We start from the raw sequence: 15610 nt of genomic DNA on the forward strand, positions 1-15610 counted from the left end.
ACTAAATAAATCTTTTCAAATAAATACATATTAAATGTCGATATTAGGATTATGGTTCAAAATCTAAATCTTGGTCATAAAACACAGTCAGATGTTGACTTTACGTGATTCCGGCATGACTAATCCAACTTGATCCACTGATTTCCCATTTCATTTTACTATTTTACTCATTATTTCACAAAATATTGAACTTGCTTAATCCTGTCTGCCATTCCTTTCTGATATTATGACTTTGTACTCCATTTATCCTCTGAAATGTATTTACTCATACATTTCTTTAACATTTCTACTTTATTGTGCAGTTAAGAGGGATATCAATGCTGATCAAAACCATTACAGAGGCTTTAGAACATTATGTTTGCAAAACCTGAAATAAAAACAATGACATTGTCAGTCACAATAAAATAGACCCAAATACTATGTAAATAAAACAAGTGAAGACATTCAAAGCAACAAACAGACAAATAGTCTCAGGATACTCTGCTTGTGCGTGTGATTACATCCAAATATATAATAATATAAGGATAAATAGATAATGTTTCTTTAAAATGTAAAAAAAATAATAAAAAACTGATTTAATGCAACAAAAGAGAAGTAAAAAAAAGGTCTAAAAGAGATGTCTAAGACATTTTGTTATCAGCTTTGTTACCTGATATGTTATATATTTATCCCTTTTCTCCCAAAATACACGAATATAATCTCAGTCTGGAAAGAAACTGGTAGAAATAACCAATTTCTGTATGATGATGATGATGATAAGAAGAAGAAGAACAACAACAACAACAACAACAACAATAATAATAATAATAATAATAATAACTTTATCTATAACTTTTCATAACAGTTATTTGTGCAAAAAGTTTACAGTAAAAACACACAAATAAAAAAAAAAGTCAGGCGAGACAAGCAATCATTAAACAAACGGATATTACAGATGAACATTATTGGCGACAAAACACCACATGAGGTGTCTAAAAAGAGAGAGCATATAAAAGATAAATGTGGCATAATTTTGAGTAAAAATAGATCAATGCAATAAAACAAGTAAAACAAAAGATAAACTTAATTTTATTATTATTATTATTATTATTATTATTATTATTATTATTATTATTATTATTATTATTATTATTATTATTCTCATTATTATTATTATTATTATTATTATTATTATTATTATTATTATTATTTTAAACTTGGAGCTTGTGTTTGAAACAAAGTCTAATAATAAATCTGATATCATTGAGAACCCTGTTTACTTCAATTATAAATCCTGCTGCAAATGAATGGAATCTTCATTTGTGGGATGAGCAGCAGAGCTGAGTATGTGTTGTTCCTATTAATTAGATGGATTAAACCTGGGCAAAACAAATGTCATTATGTACAAAATACAATTTTGCATAGAAAAAACAAATCCAAAGGTTTGAATATTCATTCAGTTTGTGGGCGTACTCAGCAGCTAAAATTAGATTCTGGTGAAAAGGCTGGAGCATACAGTATGTGAAATCATCCTTTTTGTCAATTTCCCTGCTGTTGTTCTGATGTTTGTCTCTGACAGGAAAAGATCAGATGCTGTTTGGATCAGCAACAGTCGTCTCCATCTCGCTGGCTGCTGCGCCGTGTTTCCACAACAAACCCTGACAGCTAAAGGGCGAGACGGCGGAGCCGCGCGATGAACAACCTTTGTCCTTCAAGAGGCTCCTGTTTTTAATCTCTGTGAGTTCAGAGCAAATTCATCCGTTCAAAACCTGCTGCGTGATGAAAGAGCTTAAATCAGTCACATTGACTGGAAGGAAATCCCCTCCAAGGAGTTCTATTGTGACATTTGACAATTTGAAACGAGTGTTTATTTGTGTGTGTGGGTGTTCAGGAGTCCACCTGCCAGTTCACAGTAATGAATGAATTATTGATTTCATGTTTGACGGTAGGATGATGGCCATTTAGAACAGGTATCAACTGAAATGACTCTAGATGACACTACAACTGGGCTTTTTTCAAAGTAGAAAGATTAAGGTTAAATTAGAGACATGCAATTTTTTAAATGAACATAAACCTTCCTAATTCTATATATTCTTGTGGTAAAGGTGCTTCTGGTAGCAAGGAGGAAGTTTTTGTGGCCTTCACAAAGAGAACACATTAAATACAGGCACTTTCACATCTGCCAGGATTCTATTCTAGTGACTCTATTAATGATGTTTTGTTGATTCTTATCACTTGTTTCTGATATTCTGATTAACTACAAATCAAACTCCCATATTTTACTTTAATTCTATTCAGTCTCTTTGCTACTTAAAAAAAATCACATGAAACAAATATACATTCAGTGTATTTATTGCCTCCGTTACCTATAAAATGTGGTCCAATATGTTACACATCTTTAGGTGTTTTGTTTCTTAGGTATTAACCTGCTCACGACTCAGGATGTAAAAGAGAAAGTCATTGGAAAATAAGCATCATAAACATGAAAATGTTTGCCTCATGACATATTCAAATTCATCGAATTATTTGTCTGCATCTGTTAGTGGATAATAGTGGATATTATATTCTCATCATGAGAAGGTCGAGGGTTCAAATCTGGGCCAGGCCTTTCTGTATGGAGTTTGCATGTTCTCCCGGGGCAGGCGGTGCAGTTTCCTCCCTGAGACATGAGGTTCATTAGGGACACTTATTGTCCACGCCTGTGAATGTGTCCGATCTGCAGAATGTGAACAATAACATGTGGAGACTTTTCATTTTGTAAAAAAAAAAAAAAAAAATCATATCCTAAAAACGTAAAAAGCAAATCATGCATCCCGAGCTGTGAATACCACGGTGTGGAATGGTCTTTTTTCTTTTAATTATTTGAAGTGTATTACAGGTAATCTGATACATAACGAACCCTCCTAATAACTGTGAGCATCGTTTCATTCTTTCTTGTAGCCCTCCTCCAGTTTCAGCTTCTCCGTGTTGTTGCTGACGAAGGCCGGGTCGTTGCTCGCTTGCACTTTGTCGAAAAAGTTGAAGTCGGCCACATAGCGGCCGCCGGCCGTGCTGAACAGCACCGGCTTGAACTCGAAGCCCCACAGGACCTCCTTCGGGACGTAGGAGGTGCGGCTCTGGCACGTGGCCGCCGTCGACTCCATGGTGGCGTTGAGGGTGACGAGCAGCTCGAAGTCGCGGGTGAGCAGTCTTTCCGCCGTCAGCCCGGCCAGGGGGCTGTGCTCGTCCAGGACGTGGTAGAAGGTGAGAGGGAGGATGAGGAAGGGGCACTCGCTGCTGGAGTCCATGAAGAAGTCCACAGAGGTCTGGTGGACCTGCGTCTTCTCGCCCTCCTCCGTCACGTTGGAGTGGAGCAGCTTCGCCGTCAGCTGGCACTGGATGAGCAGACTCTTCCTCATGTTGGCCACCCTCACCATCAGGCACAGCCGGCCCTGGCGCCGGCAGATCACCGCCGACTGGCTGAACTTGATGGTCTCCGCCCGCTTCTTGGGCCGGGCCAGCTTGGCCAGGAAGGCGCCGGTGACGAAGATCTCGGCCAGGCCGGTGATGACGAGCTGAGCCACCAGGGTGAAGATGGCGAGGGGACACTCCTCGGAGATGTACCGGAAGCCATAACCGATGGTGGTCTGGGACTCCAGGGAGAAGAGGAAGGCTCCGGTCAGCGTCGCCACGTTGGCCACGCAGGACGTGTGGTTGGAGCTCAGGCCCGGCTCAAGGTCTCCGTTCCCCATCCCGATGAAGTAGAAGATGACGCCGAAGATGAACCAGGTCATGACGAAGGTGGAGGCGAACAGAGTGAGCTTGTAGCGCCACTTCATGTCCACCACCGTGGTCCAGATGTCGTGTAGGTACAGCTTCACCATGCCCTCCACGTTGTCGATGCGCACGTTGTTGTGGCCGTCCTTGGTGACGATCCTCCGCTGGACCGTCGACTTCCTGTTGGTCATGTTGCTCCGAATCAGCTAAACCGGGAAAAACCGAGTTTCACTTTTGGCATCACCGACGGAACAGCTGAGGAAAGATGAAGAAGAACAAAGGTGATGAGTATCTTACCTTCCTTTAAATCTGTGGGAACTTCAAATTGGATCGTTTTACAATTAAATTTAACATAAAAAAAAAACCACATTTCAGTTACACTGGAATAATTATGTAAAAGTTTAAAATGTATCTTCACTCGTATCTTGAGCTAAGAAACATGGAACAACCAATCATGTTATAATCTTTTAATATAATTAGATATTTGTTCCATTGTCATCATAACATTTTGCCTATAATGTAATAATTTATTGCCAGATTGTTTGTTTGTCTTTAAATAAAATGCTGATTTAAGCGAGAATATAGTCATTTTGATTATTTAAGTGTCACTCACTTTTAATTTTCAATGGAAAAGGATTATTTGAGATTAAAGTGCAGAATATATAAGTGTAGTCATGTTTAGAAGATGAAAAAGTTTGTTCTGTATTGTTTTGTTGTCTTTTAACAAAATAGTCAATACTTATTTATTTTTCCTACAATGAAATGGCAAGACGTCCTGGTTGGAAAAGACAACACACTAAACCCTAAAAGAGTTGAGGTTAAATTGTAGGAATAAAAGAGAAAACCATCAGATATTCAGAATAACCTGATTTCATGATATCGTAAAATGCAGCAGTGCAGTAGTCTGATTACTTCTGTTGTGATACGCGTCATTGAGCGTAAATTGCACAATCAAGGAAGAACAAAGTGTTTACCGACTGTAATTCAACACAATCTCACCTTGACACTGGAACTTTACCTTCAAACTTAAGAAAACTCCTGCAAAGTCCCTTCAAAGTAAAGGAGAAGGTTTTGACATGATATCATATGGAAATGTTGTATAGAATCCTCACATTCCTGGAGAACAGAGCAGCACCTGGCACAGTTGAAAGTTAACCTGGTAGTCAACCATTGCCGTCATAACTTCCAATAATCATTGATAAATCTGTGCGCCACTCACCTCCTGCTGCTCAGATTTTCTGCCTCCACTTGTGTCGGCGTCACCAACGTTCCGTAAGATGAAGCGGCTCCAGAACATCTAGTTCAGTGTCTTCTTTCTCCTATTGTCCCGAGCTGTGAGCTCTGAACTCTGGAACACTGTTATTCAGGCCCGACAGGAGATGAGAGACAAAGCCGGGCTGTAAATGCTGATCTACATGTGGGTTGGCTCTCTGTTCCCCCCGCCCTCCTCTACCTGTGCACAGGTGGAGGCTGCAGCCCTGAACACTTCAGTGTTTGTGTTGCTCCGTTGACGGTTGTTGTTGCTTTATACAGCAACCAGAGTCACTGCTGCTGGTCGTTTCCTGAAGGACATCACATAAAACCCTGAGTGTCACCGCTGAGTGTTGTCGGCTCTCTTCCTGTGTCTCTAATATATGAAGTCCAGCATGAGGAGACATTCAATAATATATCTGCTCCTCCGTCCGGTTCCCATTTTGTTTAATCATCTAAGGTCAAGTGTGTTTTCAGGTTCACCCGTCCTTTAGAAATCCCCGAGATAAAACCTCTACATCTCGATTTAAATCATATGCCTTTAAAAAAAAAAAGAAGATCTAACAACGTTTTGATATATTTTGCTAAACCTTTCAATACAATCTCCCAAATGTAAGTTGGAATAAGAATCATGTTTCTTCTTAAGCATCTCAAAACTAAAAACATACATGCATCCATTTGTTCTGAATGTAAAGTTAACACACGGCGATTTCTGTTTCCAGTGTTGAGCTCAACCCTCTTATCACTGCAGTTATATTCAGCCCACTTGAATTCATTTTGATTTGAAGAGCTGTAATAATGTGGAATGTGTTTTTCCAGGATTGCTTTCAACATCTGAGAGTTCTTCAGTGTTATTGAGAGTTTCTGGCAGCGCTGAGGCGCTCGGATGAATCTTCTGTTGTTGGGCAGAAAACGTGTTTCTCTGCTTTCAGGTATATTTTCTTTTGTTTTAATCTTCAAAATGTCCTATACGGTTTTGAGAGTCCAGTTAGACATTAGATATTTCCCGTGTTACCGACTGAGTTTGACGTCTTTCTACATGGGCGGTTCAATGATGAAAGAAACTTCATTAAGAATCCAAACCCGCGGTGGTTTGCCTCACACTGAGTCCTGCTGGATTCTGTAAAGTTAATGTTCAGGTTCAGTGTTTTTATTTCTCTTCCAGTTTGCTGCTTGCTTCTTCCACACGGAGGCAATTTTTTTTTAGAACAAATCCTGATTGAAAGCCCTGAAAGGGTTGGAAGTTATGTCACAAAGCAGAAACTGTGATTTATGTAATTACAGAATTTCACTGTCGATGTGATTTGAATTTGATTGGTTTAATGTCAAATTTGCAGTTTGAGTCAAACGTTTAGTTAAAAGAAGTGCAGTGGAGTTGAGGAGGACTGGAAATGTTGATATTTTTTATTTTTCAAACACATTTTAGTTCAGGAGCCACATTCAGTTCTATTTTATCTTGACTGAACCACACCAATGAAATAATGCCATAATATCCTTTAAATTTAATCTTTGCAGTTTTCCCTTTGTTGTGAAGAGTAAACGTGATGAAAATGTCTAATATTTTCACGAAAACCAAACAATTACTACAGAAAATTACCACAATCTCATCATGAAGCCAATTGTGATGAAACCTTCCTGTGCAAAATAGAGTGAAATGTCTAAAAAGAACTTCTCCTGTAGCTGTTGCATTATGGGTGTTTTTACAAACTCCTCCTGACAGCACGGCTTTGAAGCTCATTTGTTAGGCTTCTTGGGAGTATCTTTGATATCTCAGCTCAGGACTCGGTGTTGTTTTACATCCGAGAATTTTATTAGATTTTTTTAAATCATTGTTTTCTTATAAACATTAACAAATTTGCTTGTGGGACCTGATTGGAGCTTCTTGCAGGCCACTCTTTTGTCTCAGGGGCCTTAAGTTTGACACCCTTGAGATAGAAAACATTTAGGAAATCACTGAGCAAACAGGACACTGAAACACTTATCTTACACAGAATTAAGATTTATTTTTTTTATTAACAGAAAAACAAAAACAATTCCTGTCTCATGTTACCCGTGATTCTTGAGATTTCAGCCTACGGTCCAAACATTTTACTGACACTTCAGGAGTTCCGGGCCTGACGCTGGTTTACACAATAACACTGATGCACGAGGCGGAACCGACACATGAACGATATGTACGGCGGTAAATATCTAAACACCTTCAACCGTCTGAGCTGCGGCTTCACACAACTTCCCTCACAGAGAAACTGAACTCCTCAAACTGTTGTCCTGTGCTCATAAACAAACCGGGACATGTGATTAACGGTGCGCTTCAACACAAGAATCAGACATCAAGCACACATGAGAGCAAAGCTGTGAAAGCCCGCGCAAAACGGAATTAAACCACTGGTACGAGTCATGTCTTATTTCTCTGGAGGCACAACAAAGGTCTCACTATCTGAGGAGGTGGAAATAAAAATTCTCCAATAATCGGTGGTGAAAAGCATGACCGTGTTTTTATAGGATAAGATCCACACAGTCCTGCCACACCTTCTTGCTTCTACAGTAACCCAAAACAGAAGCTTCCACTTTAGTGTTTATGGCCTCCAGAAGGTCTCTGACCTTTGAAGCCTCAGACGGGCGGAGAGCTGCTACACCAACTACATGAGCTGAACATGTAAAACAAACTGTATTAACCGGTTGCAAAAAACATTTGTCAAAATGTTTAAAGGCAAAAACATCCAGAGATGTTGGTGTCATATTCAAAGATACTGAATTGACAGTTTATGGAGTAGAAATAAACATAAACAACCTAATTAGTTTTTTTTCATGTTGTTGAGCTCTGATGTAATTTGTGACAAATGGTGAATGGACTTCAGTTAAAAATTGTTTTCAAATCCGTGTTGTGTGACTTTTTACAAACTCACAGCAGCAGCAACTTGACACACTTCAGCCCATGAGAGCTAAACAATGGGGATCAAACCTCTGGACAGGACGACTCGCTCTCAGTCAGTCGTCGTTCTATTTTTTGTTGGTTTCTAAACCCGATTTGGTCCAACAGGTGTGAACCTGCTTCTTGTGTAGACTATAGACCTCTGAAGCAGCAACCATTGCTGTGTCACCTTTTCCTGCAGCTGTTTTGTGGAGGGACTCAATACACCACCTTGTGGTGCAAGCTTGTATTGCACCACTAAAAAAGCCCAGGACTTGCTGGACAACCTGCTGACTCTGTTTGCTAAACCAGTTCGATACAGGAGTAGTAGTTTTATCTCCCCAATACCTTAAACGCCCTATATTAAATCCTTTGAAGGTGCAGTTAATGACATTTATCAAACATTTGAAGATAAGCTATTTAAAGCAAACAGCAGTCATGAAGTCGTTGGCCTGCGCGGTCTTGGCAGGACGGTAAAGTCTGTCCGACAGCGGCTCAGTTTCACTGTGGCGGGGGATTAGCCGTGGTCGCTCTCAGGATTCCTCGCAGCACCTTGTAGTTGTTGAGTGGCTGGTTCTCTTTGGGGGGGTAACAGGGGCCGCGGTCTGTCGCGTAGGAATTGGGAAAGCGCAGCACCCAGAGGCCGTCGGTAGGCAACACTAAATCCGTCTGCTCCGGGTGGAAGATGGGGCAGGGAGGAGAGCCCGGCTGGACCTGTGAACACACCCAGGAAACATTAGATTAGATCAGCTAAAAAATAGGATGAAAGGCAGATGAGTAATCAATAATTGTAATATATCCTCACTGACAGGATCTGGCACCACCAGTACTACACAACAGTAGTGTAGCCTTGTGTCTGACACCGGCCTTTTTGGAGGCTGATGAGAGACTCACGATTTACCTGAGGGTTCAGCGTGACTTCCAGCGGAGCGTCAGGCACTACGATGAAGAGTCGGGACAGCTGGGCGAAGTGAGGCTTCAGGCTGCGTCCCTGAGCTGGAGACGGGATGTAGAGCGGCATGTCGGTGTTGAGCACCCTGGTGGCAGGATCTTTGGTGCCGCCCGGCCCCAAAACCTTAACTATCTTATCCGGCCCGCAGCTGATGAAGCGTCTCCCTCTGCTGTCTTCGTACTCAAAGCCCACGAACACCCGGGCCATGTCGTCTCTCCTGCGACTCCTGCCCAGCCCCCCCGTGCTGCCCCGCTTTCCAATGAGCGACTTGTTGGGTACCGGCCACGAGGAGGTGCCTCCGTCCAGAGGCTCCGTGAGGCCCGAGTCGTCCTCGGACCGGGAGCGGATCACTAAGTCCCAGGGAAGTAGAAAGGAGGATCCGGGGAGGAAGCCCGGCTGCTCCAGGCCGGTGTGGCAGTTGTACGACTTGGCAGGTCCCAGTTTGACCAGTGACCAATTGGAGAACTTGGGCAGGAGGCCTTTGGGGCAGCCGGAGTGCATCATGCCGGGGAGATACTCCACGGTGGAGGGCTGGCGATCGATGAGGCTCGGCCTCTTCTGCTGAACCTGCGTCTCCGTGCCATCTCCATCCCCGTACGGCCCCAGGCTGTCAGTGGACTGTCCCAGGCTGAGCGCCAGGCTGAGGCTGGTGTCTCCGGGCGTGTGGCTCTGGGCGGTGGCAGTGGCAGTGGTGGTGGTGGTGGTGGTGGTGGCGGTGGCGGTGGCGGTGGCGGTGGCGGTGGCGGTGGCGGTGGTCGGCTCCTTCAGCCTCTCTGCGTCCTCGGAGCCCGAGGCCTGCTCGCTCGGGAGCTGCTGGGTCTCGTTGCAGGCTGGGGCAGGGTCGGGAGTGCTGGGCTGGAAAACCGGGAAGTCGATCCTTTCCAGCTTCCCGCAGCATTTCTCCTCCAGCATCTGTCCAAGTCAAACATATTCAGAAGAAATACTTCCAATTATTTAATTGATTTTAATGAAATAATATCACAGGCTGACGTGACTGCGTATAAGTTGTATTATAAAGTAAAGCTTGAGCCCACACCTGGTAAAAGTCGTAATTGGCAGTCTGAACGTCAAACGGATCCTCGCGGGGGGCCTGTTTCCTGCCGCAGTTGCAGGCGCTGGTGGAGCGCCCCCTGCTGTTGTGGTTCATGATGGGTGGGTTGTGATCCATGTCGGGTTTCTCACCTGCAGACGTCCACGTGAGAGACACAAGGGAAACACCAATTATTTTATACTAAATCATCAAACGAGCAGTATCTCTAGTCATTTATTATTAACACTCTGTATGTCGTTATCTACAATGCTTTGACGTCTGATGCTGAATGCTGAATAAATGAACGTTGCGTGCTGACCTGGTTGAGGCAGCAGGTGGAACTTGTGAACACAGTGCTGGTCCGTCAGGCTTCGCTCCTCACACAGCTGGTGCCCGTTGCTCCAGAACTTGTAGCAGTCCTCGTGGAGCTGCAGCGCATAGCGCTGGAAAGCGACGCCCCGGGCGTGCTGGCTGTACACCCGCAGGGCCTGGGCCAGCTGGTTCTTGTGCACCGTGGTGGTGTAGTTGTGGGGGAGGTTGGACTGGTAGGCGCTGTGAGCCAGCGGCAGAGCTTTCTGACAACGGTTCTCGGAGAACTTTGCGTCAGCGTCGAGGAAGCCCTCCAACACCTTCACCTGACTCTGAACTTTCGTGGCCAGTTCTGCGATTTCTTCATCCGTGTTGCTGATCAGGACCTGGTGGAGTTTGGAGGCGATCTGGACCCACTTGGTGTAGGTCGGCAGCTCGAAGTGTGAAGGCTGAGGGTTGCGGCCGACGCTGTCGTCAAAGCCTTTCTTGGTCAGGACCAAGTCCACGTGCTGCCAGAGGAACTCCTTCAAGCTGCAGTCCACCAGCTGACCGCCCATCAATATGCCGCTGGAGTCTCCGCCGCTGCCGGGCTGCTGAGCCGAACGCCTCATTTGCTGGTAGCGCCTCGGCCCCGACACGATGACGGGGGCTTCCTGCTCACACAGGATGCAGTTTGACCGCAGCTGACTGAGCAAGTTACCCACAGGGTCCTCGTCCGGAGCCGGGATCACATACACAAACGCCTGGTTGGCCGGCACGGTGAACAGACAGTTGCTGCTCTGGTTGGTCAGGACTCGGCTTTTACGGAAGATGCGATAGATCTGGTCTTCCAGGGCGTGCTGCAGCCTCCTCCTGGGTGAGTGCTTTTTGGGTTTGTCTGGGTATCCTCCCGACTCTGAACCGTTTCCTGAGACCTTCGGGGCAAAATTGAAAAACAAGGTTACATTTCTAAAGGTTCACATGTCACATGTCATCATCAAGTTGGTGTGAGAACTAAACGTCTTCCAGGATGCATCGCCAAACTACTTTAAAGAGACTCTTTTTATTTGACTGACACACCAGGGTGATTTTCAAAATGATTGGATTTAAAAGACTTAAAAAAAAGGCATAATAACTGAATTACTAGTCATTTTTATATTTTTTTCCTATTTTACAAAGTGGGAAATTGCCCATCATCTCTTTTAGTCATGAAGGTTGAAGAGCCCTGGTGTGGGGTCTTCAACCAGTGCATGTCAGTGCGCTGGGACAAACAGAATAAGAAACAGATGAAACCTTAAGCGAGCTGTTCATCTGGAAGACGAAGAGCAGCCTGGGGGGACAGGGCCTGCAGTTTAGCTTCCACTCTTTGGACACCGGGCAGTCCTTGATGGCGGCCCGGATCAGAGGCAGGGCCTTCTGCCGCAGGGCGTCCAGGGCCCGGAAGAGCCGGTCGTAAGTGACGTCGAAGGTGTGGTTGGGGTGCACCAGCAGCAGGACGTGGCACACCGAGAACATGTAGAGCAGGTGCAGGCAGTGCTGCCGGTCCAGACCCTTCCAGAAGTCGTGCACCTCGGAGTGGCTTGCGGCGGCGCTCAGCGACCGGCAGGCCCGCAGCAGCTGGCGGCTATCGCACACGGAGGACAGCAGCAGGTATAGGACGCGGTTCTCCTGGTGGTAGAAAGCCTGGATGAGGCTGTCCGCGGAACCGCCCCCGTCCTCCGAGTCTCCCGACACGGGGAAGAGCTGTTTGTCCGCCAGCGTGTTGATGAGCGAGTCTTTCAGCGGGCCTGGCTGCATGCTGCTCTTACCGAAGATACCGACCACGCAGAGGCCTTCGTCTCGGTACGCGGCTTCCTCCAGGAGGTCCGCCTGCAGCAGAGCTCCCATGCTCACCGGGAGAACCATGTTGGCTTCCTTCATGTTCAAGATGGGGGAAGAAAAACAACGACGGACAACAACGACGGAAACGGCTGCGTATCTCCGTCCGGTCCGTCGCCATAAATTGTTCGGGTAGATTAAGCATATACAGTACCTTTTCTTTTTAATTGAACAGAATTGCAAAATCTGTATGGTACAGTGACATTGTTTTTCAATGCGTTACAAATGCAATATACTATACACTGAATAACTGAAAAATAAAACAATTAGAAAAGGAAGAGGCTCGAATGCTCAATGTCGCTGTGCCGTCACTTCCGGTTGACCTGATTCAGGGTGAAAACAAAACCACGTGGTGTGATTTTACTTTGTAGACTGCAAGGGAATCGTAGCCACTTCGGGTTCTAATGTTGTCTCTGTAGTTGTTAATTTGAGAGTGTATTAACAGTGGCTTGAAGTCACAAATCAGACATGTCGTACGACTAACTTGATGAGCTGACTGAAACAGCTAAGACACCCTACAAGCTAAAACTTATGACACCAGACAGAAGTTACTGTCCTGACAGGTTGCCCTCTGGCTCATGGACAGATAACCCCACAAAATGACCTGCTGTTCAGTGGCCCAATATCTACGCTTATCTTGTGGACAGTCCAAGAATCAAGACAATAATTAAGTCAGAAGTATAAGCTGTTCAGAAAGTAGGCTTATAGCTCTTAACTATCAAACTGCAAACTTTAGAAACCAGCAGAGGTTGCTATAGACATGCATTTTGTTTTATAGGGTTATATGAAGGTTGACTTTTAGCTATGTTCATTATTACATAATTATGATGAATGTAGGCTTAATAAATGTCTTTCAGTTTAGCATGATCATTTACACTATATTTCTTGTGTTGCATAAAAGTCACTATGTGGAAGTATTATCTAACTGTAATGCACACCCAAATCAATTTTTGTTTGCTTTCAGTTAAGCAAATACATATAATACATCTATTCAGCACAAATTAAAGTATGCTTCCATTATTCTTTGAAGCACCAAAAAAGAAACCAATAGCATGGTCTATGCATACATTTATGTGTTATTCTTCAAAAATCATCTACCTGATATGAATTAAGTGATGTGAGTTGGGTATATGCTTGCAATTGTGGTCATGTGCGACCACCATGTTCTTGCTTATTAAATGTGACATGTTGCTTAATGCACTTCAAGGCTTAGCGAATCCTGTTCACACGTTGCCACCGTGTTATTCAAGATTGAAGCAGCTGTCCGAATGGGCTACACAAAGTCAAAATGCACTGATGCTGTGCAGATGGAATCAGTGTTTTGTCAAGAACGTCCAGTTGCAGCAAGTGTCTAGAATCCACAAGGATAGGGCAAAGCAGCGTGTGGAAAACACTCTACGTCCTATTCCTCCGGCATCAGAGGATGAACAAGCTTCACTTCTCAGGTTTCTGTCTGGATGCAGAACGTCACCTATTGCTCTGAGTGCATTTCAGGAGTACCATCAACCATTCGTCATCCATAATGCCACTGCTCTTCCAGATAAGCTTCCACTTAATCTGAGATGTTGATGGTAAATACATATTAGAATTTGTGGAAATAACCTGGCTATACAGTATAATACTACTATGTCATTAACAATGCTTGAAAAAATAAGTTGTTGATATGGCAACTTAAAAGAGACTTTATTTTTGATCAATCTTATTAATCAGCAATGAAATGTTTCCCACACAGAACTGCATGAGAAGACGGTCCCACTTGCTTCCACTTAGGGTCCATTGGAAAGATATTAAACAACATTTTCTCCTTTTATGGTTTAAACAACCAAAAGCAACACAAGATTCAGAGATATTCTTTCATACTCTTTATTGTTTTATTTGTTTAATTGGTGCTTTGTTTCAATCATACACAGAGACACCGCATGTGTTGGTTTTCACTGAATACTTCTGAACCGGAAGAAGGTGCGACGTCAAGAATAAACAAATAGATTACGGTAAGTGAAAAAAAAAAGGCTTGGGTTTCCCTGTACGGTTAAAGTGCCATTCTTTTTGTCCGAATATTTCAAAGATGAAAAATTGTCACATAGTTCCTTATGAAGAGTGTGAAAATTTTGTTTTGTTTTTATATATCTTATTTAGTGTATACAGAATTTTCCAGTCATTAAAATCGTGTTGGTTGTCATATCATGAATAGAATTTTTAACAGTTATACCAAATATAAAACGTGTTCTTATCTCAAGGTCAAAACAATCAGCTATGGAAGTCTACCAAAAAAGCATTACTACATTTACAGACCAAAAATAGATGCTCAGTTATTTCAATGTACTGTAAACGCTAACATACAAATGAATGAAAAAAGATAATTTAACCAAACTCAGTTTTTATCAACCTGTTGAGAACACAACTTTTAAATAATTAAGTAGTATTTTGGGGTTGGAAAACATGAGTTATCTCAGTTACATTAACTTTGGAAAATTTATTTATTTTCTCAGTGTCCTTTGCGCAGTCTTTCAGACATGCGCAGATACTTTTATCCCATACCGTGTCCGACAGGTCCACGGTCATGGTAGCACAGCCATCTCCCAATCGGAAGGTTGCAGGTTCAAATCCCATCTCTGCCTGTCTGCAAGCTGAAGTGTCCTTGGGCAAACACTGAACCCCAAACTGTCTAAGGAAGAACATCTTCTTGAGCATTATTTTTGTCCATAACAAAAATGTTGTCACTCAGGTGTAGAGGGCGAAATGTCATTACAACTTATTAAATTGTATTGAGTCCATAATCTTGTGTTTTATTATGTTTTGAGTAATCAGACTAAGATGCTTGCTTTACTTGTTTTTTTCTCAGGCCACAATGAGTATCTCCTGACACACACACTGTTCTTCTTTACTCTTAAAGTGTGTTTCCAGACTCCACTGTGTGTGTGTGTGTGTGTGTGTGTGTGTGTGTGTGTGTGTGTGTGTGTGTGTGTGTGTGTGTGTGTGTGTGTGTGTGTGTGTGTGTGTGTGTGTGTGTGTGTGTGCGTGTGTGTGATTCTCTGTGGTGTGACCTTTATAACTGATCTGCTGTTCAGGATAACCCTAATCTGACCTGTATACAAAACGTAGGATGCCTTCCGACTCCAAACAGCTAATACATCCTCTAGATTTATACGCCTACACTGGACATACTTAATTGAGGTTTCTTTGGGTTAATCCCATGACGCTCACCAGTTCAGTCAAGTATTTTCCACTTGGATGGAGTCCTGGTGACGGGATACTCAAAGACCTGACGAAACTTTTCATAACACCTGCTGGTGGAGATTTAACACTTATTTTGCCAACTTCCATCACCTGATGCTTCCTCTCATTTTATGTTGCGACAGATTATTTTATTTCACTGGGTGTTTTCAACTGTGCGCGCTTCCGCGATGGGGATACAGTTCCGTGACAAACACCTGCACGTCGAAGAACACACGAAAACGACACGACACCTGGCGTGTGGAGGCAGCGCTGCGTGCGCGTCCCCGCCCTCCATCGTCATGCCTCTGACGTCAGCGCCCTCCGATCATCCGAAATCCCTGATAACGCG

At 43.6% G+C, this 15610-nt stretch overlaps 2 protein-coding genes across 3 annotated transcripts; both read right to left on the bottom strand.

The window, feature by feature from the left end:
• Nucleotides 1-2315: 2315 nt before the first annotated feature.
• Nucleotides 2316-5235, bottom strand: kcnj15 (potassium inwardly rectifying channel subfamily J member 15). 2 transcript variants are annotated; one of them, XM_080483041.1, is made up of 2 exons: nucleotides 4955-5235; nucleotides 2316-3990 (listed from the first exon to the last, which is right to left on the bottom strand). In XM_080483041.1, exon 2 carries the CDS (start codon nucleotides 3924-3926, stop codon nucleotides 2904-2906), a length of 1023 nt encoding a protein of 340 aa, XP_080339167.1. In that variant the 5' UTR covers nucleotides 3927-3990; nucleotides 4955-5235; the 3' UTR covers nucleotides 2316-2903. The 2 variants fall into 2 exon arrangements, with proteins under 2 accessions (XP_080339167.1, XP_080339168.1); XM_080483042.1 differs by lacking the exon at nucleotides 4955-5235 and adding an exon at nucleotides 4735-4784 and having other exon boundaries at nucleotides 2317-3990.
• A 1736-nt stretch (nucleotides 5236-6971) lies between these two features.
• On the bottom strand, nucleotides 6972-12087 carry smg8 (SMG8 nonsense mediated mRNA decay factor; the record flags this gene model as incomplete). Its single annotated transcript, XM_080483034.1, has 5 exons — nucleotides 6972-8611; nucleotides 8799-9761; nucleotides 9886-10031; nucleotides 10199-11102; nucleotides 11461-12087. 5 exons carry the CDS (start codon nucleotides 12085-12087, stop codon nucleotides 8399-8401), a joined length of 2853 nt encoding a protein of 950 aa, XP_080339160.1. The 3' UTR covers nucleotides 6972-8398.
• Between the last annotated feature and the right edge of the window lie 3523 nt (nucleotides 12088-15610).

The sequence above is a fragment of the Lipophrys pholis genome, assembly GCF_963383615.2.
Source record: "Lipophrys pholis genome assembly, chromosome: 16".
NCBI lineage: Eukaryota > Metazoa > Chordata > Actinopteri > Blenniiformes > Blenniidae > Lipophrys > Lipophrys pholis.